This window comes from Montipora foliosa, chromosome 13 (assembly GCF_036669935.1).
Source record: "Montipora foliosa isolate CH-2021 chromosome 13, ASM3666993v2, whole genome shotgun sequence".
Lineage (NCBI taxonomy): Eukaryota > Metazoa > Cnidaria > Anthozoa > Scleractinia > Acroporidae > Montipora > Montipora foliosa.
Genome location: NC_090881.1, coordinates 18,064,529 through 18,079,192, shown reverse-complemented (window position 1 = coordinate 18,079,192; position 14,664 = coordinate 18,064,529). Strand labels below are relative to the sequence as shown.

Here is a 14,664-nt window from a genome sequence, read left to right as displayed (position 1 = left end):
ATCGCACTCCTTTGTTTGGCGTTCGCGGGCACTTCTTCAAATAAAACAATATTTGGGCAATTTTGCGGCCGTGTTTAAATTTCGTGCATCCAACCCAAAACTCACCCAAGAACCAGCTTTGGAAAAAAAAGTTTAGAGACCACATGTCGTCTCAACACCGCTTTACCTTGCGTCGGAGGGAACGAAAGGAAATATTTTTATAGCTTATCCCTTCAGGATTTATTTTAATGTGCTTTTTTTATTTCTTCAAAAGGAAAATAAAGGAAATATTATCTTTTCTCTTTTATCTGAAGTTATATACAAGTTGATGCTTTTCATGGAGGTATGATTCACTTAACTCCGCAATACTAACTGATATTAGCTCGGTACACAGAAGAGTTAGAAATTCATACAAACGTGCATTATTTCTACAAAGCAATTCAAACAAGAAACGCAACCAACACCAAAAGTTCAAAAATTACGATCTCGCCGGCAATGAATGCACTTGTGAACATTCTTCGTTCAACTAGAGCACCTTCACAAAACCAGTTTTGCTAAGCAAGATTTTTTTTCGCTCAGATACAATCTAGCGAATATTGACATCACACGCGTTATTAAAATTAACTTCGCTTTAGTTCTCAACTGAACTCTTAACTTCTCATATCCATAGAGACTGTTAACGAGTTTCTTAAATAACTCATCGGTACGGTTTATAAATTTTACTGAACTTAACTTGTCAATTCAGTTCCGCGTCAGAATAGCTGTCGGGTCATTTTCTCTCTCTTTTTCTGTGTCGTCAGCCCTCGCATTTTGACTCTCAAGGTGAAAGTCGAGTCAAGACATACTTAATTTCCCTTTCTCTGTGTCATCCCTAAACAAACGACGAGACAGATCGGGAAGCAAAATACAGAATAAATTTACCGCGCTCGCGGTAGAAATGAGCAGAAAAATTCAGCCAATTCCCTCACGGCAAATGAGTTAACGGAATCGTCCCACTTACTCCAGTAACACTAGAAATGCTTGCCGAGGGTACGCCACTATGAACAGGCAAATTGCTTGCCACAGAACTGGGTTCTTGCCACTGAGCGTAGCGATTTGCAGGGATGTGGCTTGCAGTGACTGGGTGGTGATTTGTGTTGGGAGCACCGCTTTCACCAGGAAGATAAGTGTTAATCATGTCGCCAAGTTGATCTGTACAGCTTCGACCGCGGCTAGCCTGAGAACCAGGACTTGGCATTTCTTGTTTAATGTTTGGAAGAAGGACTTGACTGTTAGGTTGTGAGTACGACAGCGGAGTCATCGAGTTCATCGACTGAGTCCCATTCATGCTATACACTTGGCCTTGGGTAGAAACAGCAGGGTAAATCGGATTGCTTCCCATATGCGAATATCCAGAGTGATGTAAGCCGTTTGATGGCTGGATTTGAGTAGGGGTATGCGGTGATAGAGGATGAGCAGCGTAGATATTACTATAAGGATCACTGACATTCATTTGGCCGTAGCTCGTAATAGGACCGTAAGTGTAACCGTTCAATTGGGCAAAGTGATCGCTCGGATTTTGAACCACCGATCTCTGCACAGGCGGTCCACCTTGAGCTCCAAGCATGGACAAAGTGTACTTGTTATCTTTCTTGAGCAAAGTTTTACTCTTTCGTCTCGGTCTGTACTTGTAGTCTGGGTGATCTTTCATGTGAACCGCTCGCAATCTCTTCGCTTCATCTACATAGGGTCGCTTTTCCGGGTCAGATAACTGTTTCCATTCGGCTCCCAAACGTTTCGAAATTTCAGAGTTGTGCATCTTCGGATTTTCCTGAGCCATGCGGCGTCGCCGCTCTCTACTCCAAACCATAAATGCATTCATGGGTCGCTTAACTCGGTCTGGGCTACACTTTCCATTGCTCTCGCCGTTCGTGTTCGAGCCCGCATTTGGCGACGGTGTCAAAATTGTGGTTGTCGACATCGCTTGATCCAACGATACAAATTTAAATAAAATTACCCTTTTGTCGTTGGCGGTGAAATTTTTTCCACGACAAATTTCTGTCGGTTTGTCGAGAGTTGGTTTGTCGTTCTGTCGAGGTACGCTCTCAAAATCTCGTTACACGCTGATGAAGACCACACGTTATTTTTGACTCTCACCTCCTCGACTCCATGTGATATTGATTGGCAGAAAGCGAGCTCGCACGAATTAGCCAATCAGCGTTCACTCGATGACACACTTGATAAATGAAGTTTTGGTTGCGTTACTCACGTCAGTTCGTTTGACAGGCCGACAGCCAATGTGACAAGTTGTTGGCGCGCTTGTCAAAAGGGGCGGGATTCGACGTTTTGATTCCGAGATCCGACCGATTCGTCGACAAATCAGCTCGTGTGATCCACTCGTCAGCTGGTCCAATTAAGCCTTAATCACCCGAGCCTAAGGAAATGAGCTGTCATCTGTCCGAACATGGAAATTAGCTCGTATTTAGCAGGTGTTGTGATTTCAAACTCGACCCACTGAACGTCAATGTATGTCTGTTTCTGCACGTGCGCCACTCATTTGATTTTTCTCATTCTCCTTTGTGCGACAGCCGTTACCGCAGCAACGCATTACCTAATTAGTCCTCAGTGAGACGTGATTGGACGATCGCTAGTGGGGTACCAATTAATTAGTCCCTCGCGCCAAAAATAATTAGTCTTCTGGAACTGAGTATAACGATCTAGCGGTAAAGCAAAATATACAGAGATTGTGTGATCAAAACATATCGAAATCTCGAAATCATGCAACGATTTGCCGGGATTCGGTTCGTAATGAAAACAGGGATTTTTTGCTCTGCCCACGAACAGCCGCTTTCTTGCCAAGGTTAGCAACAAATCGCCCGCCTTTAAGGTCACAACAAGCCGTCTTTAATGCCACTTGTCGTCGCTCTAGTAATATTTATGCAAAGTGCAAACGATTCGCGACATACATGCATAAATCTAAATAAAAAAACGAAACAGTCCAGATACCCTGTGAGGCCCCGGTGAGAGCATGGGAAACTGTTTGAAGCATATAAGTAATTCTTTATTGAATGTAATAGAAAAACTTCTCCAACTTGCAAGGTGTTAATGTCATTTGTAAATGCCAATGTCTTTCACAAAAATAGTATCTTCAGCGCGATTGAGTAACGAAAAATATTTTTTTCTCCTGGAAGATTAAAATTCTTAAACACGTTTAGAAAATCAGTCGAAATTATTTTCAAATTAACCTGCGGTTTTTACCGCAGTATGGCCGAGACGTTCAACGTTGTTTATCCAACTCTGTACCAGCTACTTTGCAAATCCAGGTCCCCTCATGTACTGCAAGCTTGAACCACAATATTTGTAATCCTTGCCAAAATTAATTCAAAGAAACGTAACGTGTTTATTTGCACCGCGGTAAAACTCACGTTGACGCGAACGTCTTGTGAAGGTGGGATAAAAAGCGCCGCACGTCAAGCGACACAATTTCACTCAAGCGGAGAACCTGCGAAGGAAAGGAAGGAAAACAATCTATCAGACAAACAGTGTGCGAGTGTGTGTGTGTGTGTGTGTGTGGTCAGAAAATGATGGAAAAGAAATTAGACAGGGGTCAATAACCATTTCCACACGTGCTGTTGGGAAAGTAATTAGCATCGATGTTATGTAAACTAATTAAAAAACACAGTTTCTGCTCTTGAAATCACCACGAGCTGTGCTGCTTTCCCGAGAGTTTCCAACCGCCCTGACACCGAGAGAAAAAGCTTATCTTTATGGTAATTTAACAGCGCAAACCTGCGCGCTTCTGGTTAACAAGGACCCTTTGGGTTTATATTTTGCGTCAACGCACTGGAAAGAGCGCATTTTTCGTGAATTCGCGTCATAGCTTTGCGAAATGTTTATGATATTCGATCGGAAATGGAACGCATTGCGAAAGGATGTCAGCGCCTGAGTTAGCAACTTTAGCAGTTCATTATCAAATTTTCGATTGAAATGGTGCATACCACCCGAGACGAAAAAGGTCCCCTAGGGTTTGACAACAAAGGCAAATTTAGATAAGATCGCTAGCAATTTATCCCCTTGTCATCAAATGTTTTAAATTAGACCTTACTGTCCCGCCTACAAAGCTAAGCCTTCAAGATGAATAATTGACCAACGTTGATAGATCTAGATTTTTCATCCAAAGAGATCTCCGATACGGATTAGCAAGAAAACGTTGGAGTTTAAGATATCCTTCAAATATAGAATTGGTAGACTTGAATTTGACCGCAAGATTTCTTGTCACACTGTCCAATGAAATAAATTGAACAATATCACTGAATCCTCGAAAGTACTGTCCTTACGATTTTAATTTTAAAAGTTCTGTTATTGCTCTCTAAAAGCAACTGAGAAACTGCAGGCAAAAAAGACTTATATACCAGCCATAAAAGTGACCTGGTTAAAGTGTCTCGCGAGATCATTGCGTGGTTGGAGACTAAGTTGATAGGAGCCACTATTAATATGTAGTTAAAACACAAGGCAATTTGGATCATTTTCACGCCGAAAACCTCGGAAATAAGCATAAATCAAAATCTATAATGGTCGACAAAATGAGAGGCCCTCCCTTGGATCGCGTTATACGAGCTCGGGAGAGCAAATCGTTTACTTATTTTTAAAACTGCCAACAAAAAATCATGCGACCCGATGGCATAGAAGAACATGTTTTTTTCGTTTCTCGTAGGTGGGAATTTTATCTAAGGACCAAACACCAAAAGTTAGTTTTCTGCGGTGAAAAAATATTCACAAAAATCGACGTTGCGGGAAAGGATGAATTGAACTCATTTGTGTTTTGAATCAAACAACCAACTTCAGTGAAAAGGAATAATTTGAGGGGAAGGATCTATCCCATTGTCAAGGATAGATAAGGCTTTATCTTTTCTGTATATGAAATTTGTCTTTTGAACACAAAAAGAGGTTCTCCTTTTCTATTGTGCACTCAGGTGCTTATATATTTTGGGAACAGCAATAGAATTGATCCAACGATAAATATGTCTTTAAAAAGCATCGATCAACGAGTTGACCATTGATAGGGTAAAGTGAATTTCGTTATATACATGACCGTGCTCAAAATTTCGTTATCGGTCTTGCACTGAGGAAAGTTAATATAAAAATATACCATGCGAAGTTTTGGCAAAATACTTGGAAGGCTTTAAGCACTTTTCATCAATGAAATAGCAACATCTTACTGCCTCCGTCAAAACACAGTGGAGTAATTAATTTACTGCCACGGTACTGCTCTGTTTTCATGAATTTGATTTACTTTCAAGTAAGAATTTATCGTTTACACGACCTGCTAAGATTGCCTTTGGCAGCCCGAGGGAAAATTACGTTATAAAATCCAAGGTATAAAAGTTATTTCTTTACAATTAACCTTCCCTTGAGGTCGCACTATCTTAAGTGAGATATAGAATCAAGCCCACTTCTTAAAAGCCCAAAGCTTTCACATTTAATTTTTCTGTCCCTTCGATCCACAACGGACGACGAATTCAAACTTGTCCCCTGCATTACAGTGGGTCTTAAGTTAGTTGTCCGAAGCTAAAATTCATCGTGTTTTCTACAATTTTTATTCACTTTTTTCACAAAAAGTCTTATTAGGATTATTCGCCACAGAGTTTCAAATTTTGAAAGCGGGTTTAAAGTACTCAAAATTCTCCAGGCTTATGTCAACAAATGTAAGATAGTAAGAGACGACATTTCATATTATCTAAACATTGAAACAGCTGCCTAAAGACATCAACAAGCGGTAGAAGAAAGGATTAAGTTTGAGGGTTCTAAATTTAACTTTTAACTTTAACTACACAGAAATAAAATCTACAACCGCAGCATTATGAGAGTTAAATTTTTCGAATACAAAGCAAAATTTTTGGAGAACAGCTAGAATACAAAAAACAGGTTAAAAACAGTTTTCATCAGACATTTTACATCGCCTGCTAATAGGACGGAGATTTTTTTATTAGCTTTTTCTGCACCAAAGGCTGGCGTTGGAGGTAATAAAGCCAGTAGAACGATACACATCGTAGATTAAAAGAAATCAGTTATTAATCAAAACACAAAATCAACAATAAGCAGCGAGAGGAATTTTACATATTCTTGAAATTCGAACCTGGAATTATTTACTGACCATGAAATCACGTATCAGAGTTCACATAAAAATTATAAAGTGTGATCTTTAACGAAGCCCAGTGCTAATTGCATGCAAAACTAAAAAAGCCAACAGAAAAAATCGTTTTGATTATTAGTTATGATTTAGGAACGAAAACTTGTCTCTAGTAACATTTAAAAAAAAAAGATCTTAACTGTTTTAGTTTGAGAGGCAACAGTGCAAAAAAAGAAACCTTTTTTATCCCTACAAAATTGGAATATAATCAGGAATGAGATGTAAGGAACAGTTCCCAATTAAAGTTAAGTAAAGACCCCTCGAAACTTGAAAGATGGTGTCGTATTGTAAACCAATTATTACAACTACACTGTACAAAGGTTGCTGTCATAACATCCAAGGCCCAAGTAATTGAGGAATTTAACGCGAGCAAGTTAACGCGAAATCAAGTACATTTTCACACCGCGGAAAATTCCTAAAACGTACGGAGATCGAAGAGCAAATTGATGAACAAACCTGGAATTGGATATCAGTGAAGACAACACCCTTCTTCAAGAATAAACTTTGTTAAATTATATTGAAGAGTTCTGCGACAGCGCTTCGTTCAGATAGACTTAATTTATTTGTAAGATAATCTGCTAGAAAAAAAATTAATAACTTTTTACACGTGTGGGCATAATTTAAAACTGCGATGTAGAATGGCTAAAATCTAGTCTTAATGCCTTGAATAAATTTCATACGCGAAACATTATATTCCGGTATTATTGCCGGCGCTAGATATATGAGAGTCAAGCAACAATTGTTTAAAAAACGTTTCTGACAATTTAAACGGACGCAAAACCTTCACTGGTGCGACCTGCCAAAGGGTCGCTTAAAATATAGCTTTTTAAAAATTCCTTCTACAATTTCGCACATCAACATACAGCTAGGTTACGGTGTTTCCCTTAATTTGAAGCGATAGAATTGCTGTCCGAGGGTTAAAAAACACATTCTGTTTGTGTCGGCTATTATTATAACGTTAAATTCCCTGTTTGAGATAACGGTCGATAAGATTATATATATTTCTTGTTTCAACCATTTATGGCTATGAAGAATCAATCTCGCATTTTCAAGCATGTCACATACCAAACTGAAAAAATATAGCAGTCGAAAACTAATGATATTAATGCACGACGAAGATACTTACAAAAACACTCTCACTCAAGACACCACTACACAATTAAAACATTATAAAGACGCAATGTTATCACACAGTCTTAGAAAATCACGAGGATTTTAATACTAACAAAATGTGCAAACCTACAAATGAAATGGCTCCAAATCACTCATTATCCCCCTACGGTGCCAAAATGTTCGCCTATATACTTGCGTCTAAGTTCACGAGACATGCTATGAAACGCTAAAGCGCGCCAGCGTCTCAAAAAAAATTTTAAAAAATGGAATACGAAATGAATAGCTTAAGGTCAACTGTGCTTCCGTAGACAAAAGCGAAATTGATTTGTCGATTTTCAAAACCTACTCAACAACAGTAAAAGAAAGCAAGCAAAGGCGAAGAAAATTTCCCAAGAGGATGAATGGAACCCATTGGGAAAAGACCAAAATGAAATGACTCTAACGTCTTTGATAAGGGCGGCAAGTTTGAGAATAATTCACCAGTTACAAAATTTCCAAGGCAACGACTTCGAAGAAAGTTTATCCAGGTAATTCGTGCGACAAGATCGAATTTTCAAGTGGCTGTATTGAGAGGAAATATGGCAGTGTTCGTGAAGGTGTGGACAGATTTTGACAATACAGTCTATTGGTTATTTCAAAACGCCAGCAGCAAAAATAAACATAATGTAAAAGAAAAATTATGGCTGGTGCGTCAAACCTTCAGACACATCACCCCATTTGGAGCCAAGAAAATTTTAACGCCTGCAGACTTGAAATCAATAAACCTGTCTTCAGGCAAAATCGAAAAGTTCTCATCGGAAATTAAACAATTATGAAACGGATGCATACTGAGCAAGGTGTAGAAACAGTTTTCTACTCCTCCTTCGTAAATTTACGTAAAGTTTTAAAATCATGCGACAAAGTGTCGAGGTGGACAATCAAGCTCCTCAAAAAAGAATCATTGCTTAAAACAACAAACGTGGAAAATGGTTTGTTTTCGGGCCGTAAGAAGAGTGCATACACGCAAGGGATAGTAGTTCTCTAGCCGAGAAGAAAAAGAGGCGCTGTACCCCGATGGAGAGTCTCCGAGAGTGTATTTTTTAAACAACGATCTTTATACGATCTGCTTCAACAGTGGCCGGGTATTCTGCAGTTACCACCAGAAAAAAATCTATCACCGAGGCCATGCCTCTACTTGTATCCCCATACATCATAAAAAGTCTCGCTTATTTTCAAAGGGCAAACGTTTCTCGTCCTGGTCACTTTATAATCTTCAATCACTCGCTTCATTGCAGTCTGCAGTTTCGTCACCTACACGTTAGTTCCTTGGGCAGTGTGTGAAAAAAGAAATATAAAAATATATATACTAAGCCTACGGAAAAGGCACAATGTTATATACAACACACATGATCAGACTCAACACTCAAAGTACAGTTATTTTGCATTTTGTAAAATCTACGCGGTTAATTAATATTCCAAAGTCGGATATTTCCCTCTGGGCGATTCTTTGTTGCTTAAATTCAACTTGGATGTAAAATCAAAACGAACTTAATAGAATTGGCTCGTCGAACGAAATCATCGACGTCAATGGCTTATGTCACCCATGACTTCAAAACACAATTTTTACAGTGACTTTGAAATATGTGCTTTTAGCTTGTTCCTAAGTGAGTTTCTAGGTTATTATCCGTCGATAAAGGCCATGTTAATTGCGGTGAGCCCAGAAGACCTTTTAGCTGTACTTAATAACTGATAAGGTTTGACCACATTATATATTTGTGTTGTCGTCGAAGCACCTCAAAATTGTCTGCTTAAAATCGTTCAATCTTAACTAACTGAAAACTGCGAAAAAACAGGGGAGAAAAAAACATGGAAAAAACGTTTTTTCTGCTAAGCAAACAACGAAAAGCGTCAGTGATAGACAGTTCATTGGCAATACACGTTTAAAAAAAATTGAGCTTTTAATGAGCAATTTTCTCTACTCGTAAACTTAAGGAAAAGATCATGCAAATTAAAGTCAGCGATCTAATGATCATAAAAGAAAACGAAAAAACATACTAGAGTTGACTCAAGATGAGCAAATAAACTTTTTATACGGAAAAAGTGTGAGTAAAAGATAAACCGGATCGAACCCGTAAAAGCAACGTATGTTTTTCCATCCGATGTCGAAGGGCTCGTTTTATGAAAGATTAATTACCTGCCGTGGGCCAATATTGGTTTCCAAGCAAGAGCTAACGATGTGATAAAAGAGTACGGATCAAGTTTCTCTCATTTAACTCATTTTACTCAACCACACACATCATTAATACCAAATATATGACCTCCCAAGAAAATATCAATTTCTAAGCGGCTAACATCAGCTTTGTTATGGTCACGTACAGACCGCGGCACGCGGCTTATATCGACCACTTTCGAAGCAACCGAAACGCGAAGGCGAAAAGCAGTCCAATTACCGTCAAATGAGACTAGCGGCAAAAGGAAAATCCGCTTTTTGAAACTTAGACGACAAAAAAAAGGACGGATGGAACAAAGAAAAAAAGATACTGCTTGATGGAACTCAAATTTCCCACATGATTAAAAAAAAAGGACTTACTAAACACGTTTCCTGATAGCCGACGCCACGTGTTCTGCCGCGATAACCTGCGAAGTCTCGACGCAAACTTTCGGCCAAAAAAGCTGTTCGACGCAAACGGTGTTAACGAGAACGGATGAAAGCCGCAATAAGCTTAACGCGATGTTACATCCAGAGATAAATAATAACAAGATACCAGTCGATACGACTGGAAAAGCCAAATCGCTTGATTTATTTCAAAGAAAGCACGATAAACAAGCTATTCAGAAGATTATAACGTGTGAGGAAAACACAAAGGCAGTGCGGTCACCGTTCCAAGCACCTGGGGCAAAGCTACACAATGGAAAGCCCGTTTGACTAGGCGATCTGACACGTGTATGGAAGAGCCACACGCTTTCATGCAAGTCTGAAACTGGTGTGTGTTGCATGTGGGATAACACGATATCATGGCGTACAGATAACGTAAAGAGCGGCATCTCTACTTTAACCTACATGTAGCATTTAAATGTACAGCTACAAGAGTTTTGATATGTGATTATATTTCATAGAAATCAACACGCTTAGCAAGTGACATCACGGCGTGCAAATATCGCTAAATACACAGACTTTTCCATGGCTCAATCTTTACGAAAAAAATGAACAGGCCCGAGGGTCTTCATATACATGTATGTTCTTAGTGTTCAGATACAAATAAATGTTTTGAGTTCACGACAAGAAAAAAATAAATGATTTCTGAAATATAAATTTCTTTATTTCAGATGCGAGCATAAGAAGGGAACATCAGAACTTGTGATGATCGACATTAGCAATAATACCACATTTTTAATGAATACCTCGATATTCAACAAAAAAAGGAAAACATTAACAAGTACATTTTCAAACGGACCTGCCTTAAATTTTGCATCACAATACCACGAAAAAGAATTTGAAGAAAACGCAAGTCCTACGATTATTGCTGACTTAATGAGAAACATGATTTGTTTTGAGAAGTTAAAATTTGTGATTCCGAAGAGGGCACGATAAGTGTAGAAACTCTCAAGCTACCGGAAAAGAAACGGTTTGTTCAAAGAAGTAAGGCAGACGGAAATCAGAGGGGAAAAAACACCGCTAGCAATTAATTTCCTTAAAAACTAAACTCACTCAAGACACTTACGGTCGGACCTTAAACCACAAAAATAAATTAGCGGTGCAAATTGCAATTTAAACTCAATATCATGAAATTTCTATGCGGCAGTCAGAAATTATTAAACTCTCTTATAAATATCATTGGATTAAAGCGGACAGCGTTTTTGATATGTTAGGTTTGTTTTTTTGCCCATGTGTCACTCGGGAAAGGACTGTTCACTTTATTAGCACAAGTTAATTAGATCCAGCCACATTTCTTTATTAAACGAAAAAAAATCAAAACTTAAACCTCGATGAAGCTTCACAATTGAAGAATCAAATTAAAGGTATTGGCAAAATACTCTCAAGGCAAAGGCAACGAAATTTGATTAAAATCTTTTATTTAAAATCAAGGGAAATTCCCAGAGTTAAAACCGTCTTTGGAGTTCGACAAGCCTTTGAGAGAAGAATTTCAGTTCCTTTATTTCAATATTCAATGAGAAAAAGCAACGAAATTCAAAGCACGTTTGTGACTGGTTAGGACAGCACGTACCAAACACTGGAGCTCGTTTTCTTTTCATCCGAAAAGCACTTTCGACAGGAAGGGAAATATCGCAGTTCAAGAACACTATTTTCGTTAGAATACGTTTTTTAACATTGACCCCAAGGGTACACAATCGCAATGCTGCGATTCTTCCACGCCAAGTTCCGAAAAACACAATTAAATTTCCCTTTCCCCGAGGCGGCTAGCTTGTTTGGACCTAATTTAATCAAGTTTGGGTAGAATTCTTGATTTGTTTTAAAAAATAAAAAGAAAGAGGGAAACTCCACAAACAAAAAGCAAGGAAACAACAAAAGATCTTTCCCCTCGCACTAACATCTGTACAAATATCGACAAAAAGCGGCCAAAGCTGTCCTAATTTGGAAACATCGAGCCTCAAATTAGGGTTCCGTAGCTGCCAGCATCCTATTTAATTAGTGGTTAGATATTTGCTGGCATTTTCATATCAAAAAGTCTCAATGAAGTGATAAATTTTCAGTAAAATAAAGAAGTTCTACGAAGACTGTCAATATTCGTCATTTTACAGCAAGCTTTTTCTGTTGACATGACAACACCGTGACTATGGTTACAAATGAGCCCTGCAAAGTTGGGGTATCCTTTACGGCAAGTTTCAACTTTCGTACATAGAGACGTCGCACGTAAAATTATTTAAATAGCGAGTTTCTTCTCACAGTGCTGAAATGTGGGTTTTCGGTTTCGCCACATTGAGAAATAAAGAAACAAAATTAATAATTCGCGTGTGGTTTCCTTTCCAGGGTATTCCCCGGTCGATGCGGGATATCTTCAGCAATATAAAACGGCTTAATGAAGAGCTAAGCCATTCCATACAATGGCCCACACGAGGGAGCCAAGCGAAAATCTCAGTCTGCGATAGGCTCCCGCAGATACAATGTTAAATCGTTTAACAAGAACTTCGCTCACTCATTAGATTAAAACTTTATTCTACGTTGAAATGGCACGGATTTTCAAAAGCTCAAACTTCCTTGCAGTGATCAGTCGAGTTCTTCGTTTTCCTTGAAAAAGGCTAACGCGATAACAGCTATGTTTTGAACTTATATCGCATAAAAATCGATAAATCCTGATTCGAGAACTATGCTCAAAGAAGCCAGGCAAAACTTTTCGAGTACTCGGGCTTTCATCGTAAGATCGCACTTCAAAAGTCTTCAAATCTAAGAGCTTCATTCTCAAATTCGGCTGATTATCGCCGTGACGTAGGCATTGCGCACGGCCTATAAATTCAACACAAATATCAGTTTGCCTTACCGGTATGAAAGGGATTTCCTCTTCCGTATTCCCACCAAACAATCCCTGTTCCGCGACACTCATAAAAAACCTTACTCGAGGACTACACGAGAAAAGTAAAACGCATAATAAGGAGACGCATCGTTTTAGCCTAGCTGACACAAAAGCATTCGCATCTGAAATCATCGTAAAAGCTATTTTGATGAAGAACACAAAATGCTTATTATGTTGTTTGATAGCGAATGACGTGCATTCAAGTGAAGTATTGTGTGCTGTGTTTGCTGGCGGACAATAAAACTCTAGCTTGCTTTATATCGAGTGAATGGACCCAAAAGAAGATTCACTGCAAACAAGTCTTTAGAAACAAAAGATTAGCCAGCTAATTGAAAGTCGCCGATTTAAAGTTGCTTTTGTTAGGAAAAATCTTCGGTGCGCAAGACAGCTAAACAAAAGAACGGATAAAAGTATTTCAAATTGTTCTTGTGTATTTTCCGATGGCGGACATTACAACCTCCTAGAACGTTTTGTTCTTTGCGAGACCATTCACAGGCTTTCAACACACCACGAGACAATTTAAATACTTTCTATACAAATTAGACCAGTTTTCCACCATTTTGTCGCTTCGGCGAGAAACATTTCTATTTCGCTAAGAAATGAATGACGTCAACTTCATCATAGCGCAGAAACATCAAAATCCTCTCTTCGTAAAAGGCTTTTAGGAGGCAATTTGCAGTTCCCTTGAATAAGCTATCAATGTTGAATGCATCTATATTTGTTGACAATTATTCCAAAGCTTTTTACAAAGGTTACAAAAAGGTTTTTTGCAAATACGTCTTATTTGTAAGTGGCAAATTATCCAAAAGCGAAGTGCACATTAATACAATGAACCGAAGTGTTCTGCAGACAACTGCTTAAGAGAACAATATTGACCTGAGACTACTTACAGGAAATATTACTTAACTGTCAAAAACAAACCTTACAGTACTAAGGTTTTCAATATGATTAGAATATAATTAGGAAAGCTTTCTCATGCAAACAAGGAAATTTAGGAAGTGATAATCCTCTTACAAGAAACCTCTGGTAGCCTTTTGTCAATAGTCTAATAATAATAATAATAATAATAATAATAATAATAATAATAATAATACTTTGATGAACCCCACGTCACATCGTCAGTTGTGAGAAATAAAATGAAAATATACAATAAATAGTTTAACAAAGTGAGATATTAACGAGAATAATTAAGGATGAAGGCGCGAACCCCCCCCCCCCCCCCAAAAAAAAAAGGTAAAACTATTTAAGCTAAGAAAGAAGATTAAGTAATATGAAAGGGATAAATTCAGATGTTTGACCACGGCTGCTTTCAAAGGATGTGCATGGCTTCCTTGATTTTCAATTGGAGCTTGTGGAAGTTCACACCTGAGAAGTTCTGCATATTTTCATTTTATTTCTCACTGTACAACTGACGATAGATAATGCCTCATCCGAAACATGTATTGTCTTCAAAAACATCGTGTGTTTCATAAAAGCAATATCCTATTTCATGCTGCTACTATTATTATTATTATTATTATTATTATTATTATTATTATTATCATCATCATTATCGAAATCATTGTAAGTATTATCATTACCATTATTATTATTATTATTATCATTGTTATTATTATCATTATTACATTTTTTGCGGATCGATTCACGCGTTTCTTCCCAAATGGCTTACCATATTTGTTGAATAAAGCCTCAATACAAAAATCTGACTGCAATTTCGACGCTTACGAGAAAACAGTTACGTCCCTCAAACATGCAGGAAATTTCAGGTTTCCTCATAGGATTACTGAAAAATATTCTAATACTCATTGTTACACAAGAAAGAACTATCTGTACGGCAACTGGCTTATCACTGCTTTCCCCTATGGTATTTCATTCACAAATAATGGTACGAAA

General features: G+C 38.2%; 2 protein-coding genes across 4 annotated transcripts in view; both read right to left on the bottom strand.

Moving 5' to 3' along the window:
• Positions 1–218: 218 nt before the first annotated feature.
• Positions 219–2,511, bottom strand: LOC137982126 (transcription factor Sox-3-like). The gene has a single exon (XM_068829186.1). The coding sequence runs from the start codon at positions 1,937–1,939 to the stop codon at positions 944–946; it is 996 nt and encodes a 331-aa protein (XP_068685287.1). The 5' UTR covers positions 1,940–2,511; the 3' UTR covers positions 219–943.
• A 486-nt stretch (positions 2,512–2,997) lies between these two features.
• The window catches only part of LOC137982124 (uncharacterized), a 44,067-nt gene continuing 32,400 nt past the window's right edge, over positions 2,998–14,664 (bottom strand). For all 3 annotated transcript variants that reach the window (XM_068829183.1, XM_068829184.1, XM_068829185.1), the window contains exon 26: positions 2,998–3,460. In XM_068829183.1, the coding sequence (XP_068685284.1) occupies positions 3,380–3,460 (81 nt within the window). In that variant the 3' untranslated portion in view covers positions 2,998–3,379. The remainder of the gene's footprint in view (positions 3,461–14,664) is intronic.

Coding starts and splice junctions, on each gene's coding strand:
- LOC137982126 (XM_068829186.1), bottom strand. CDS start 1,939: ATGTCGACAACCACAATTTTGACACCGTCGCCAAATGCGGGCTCGAAC.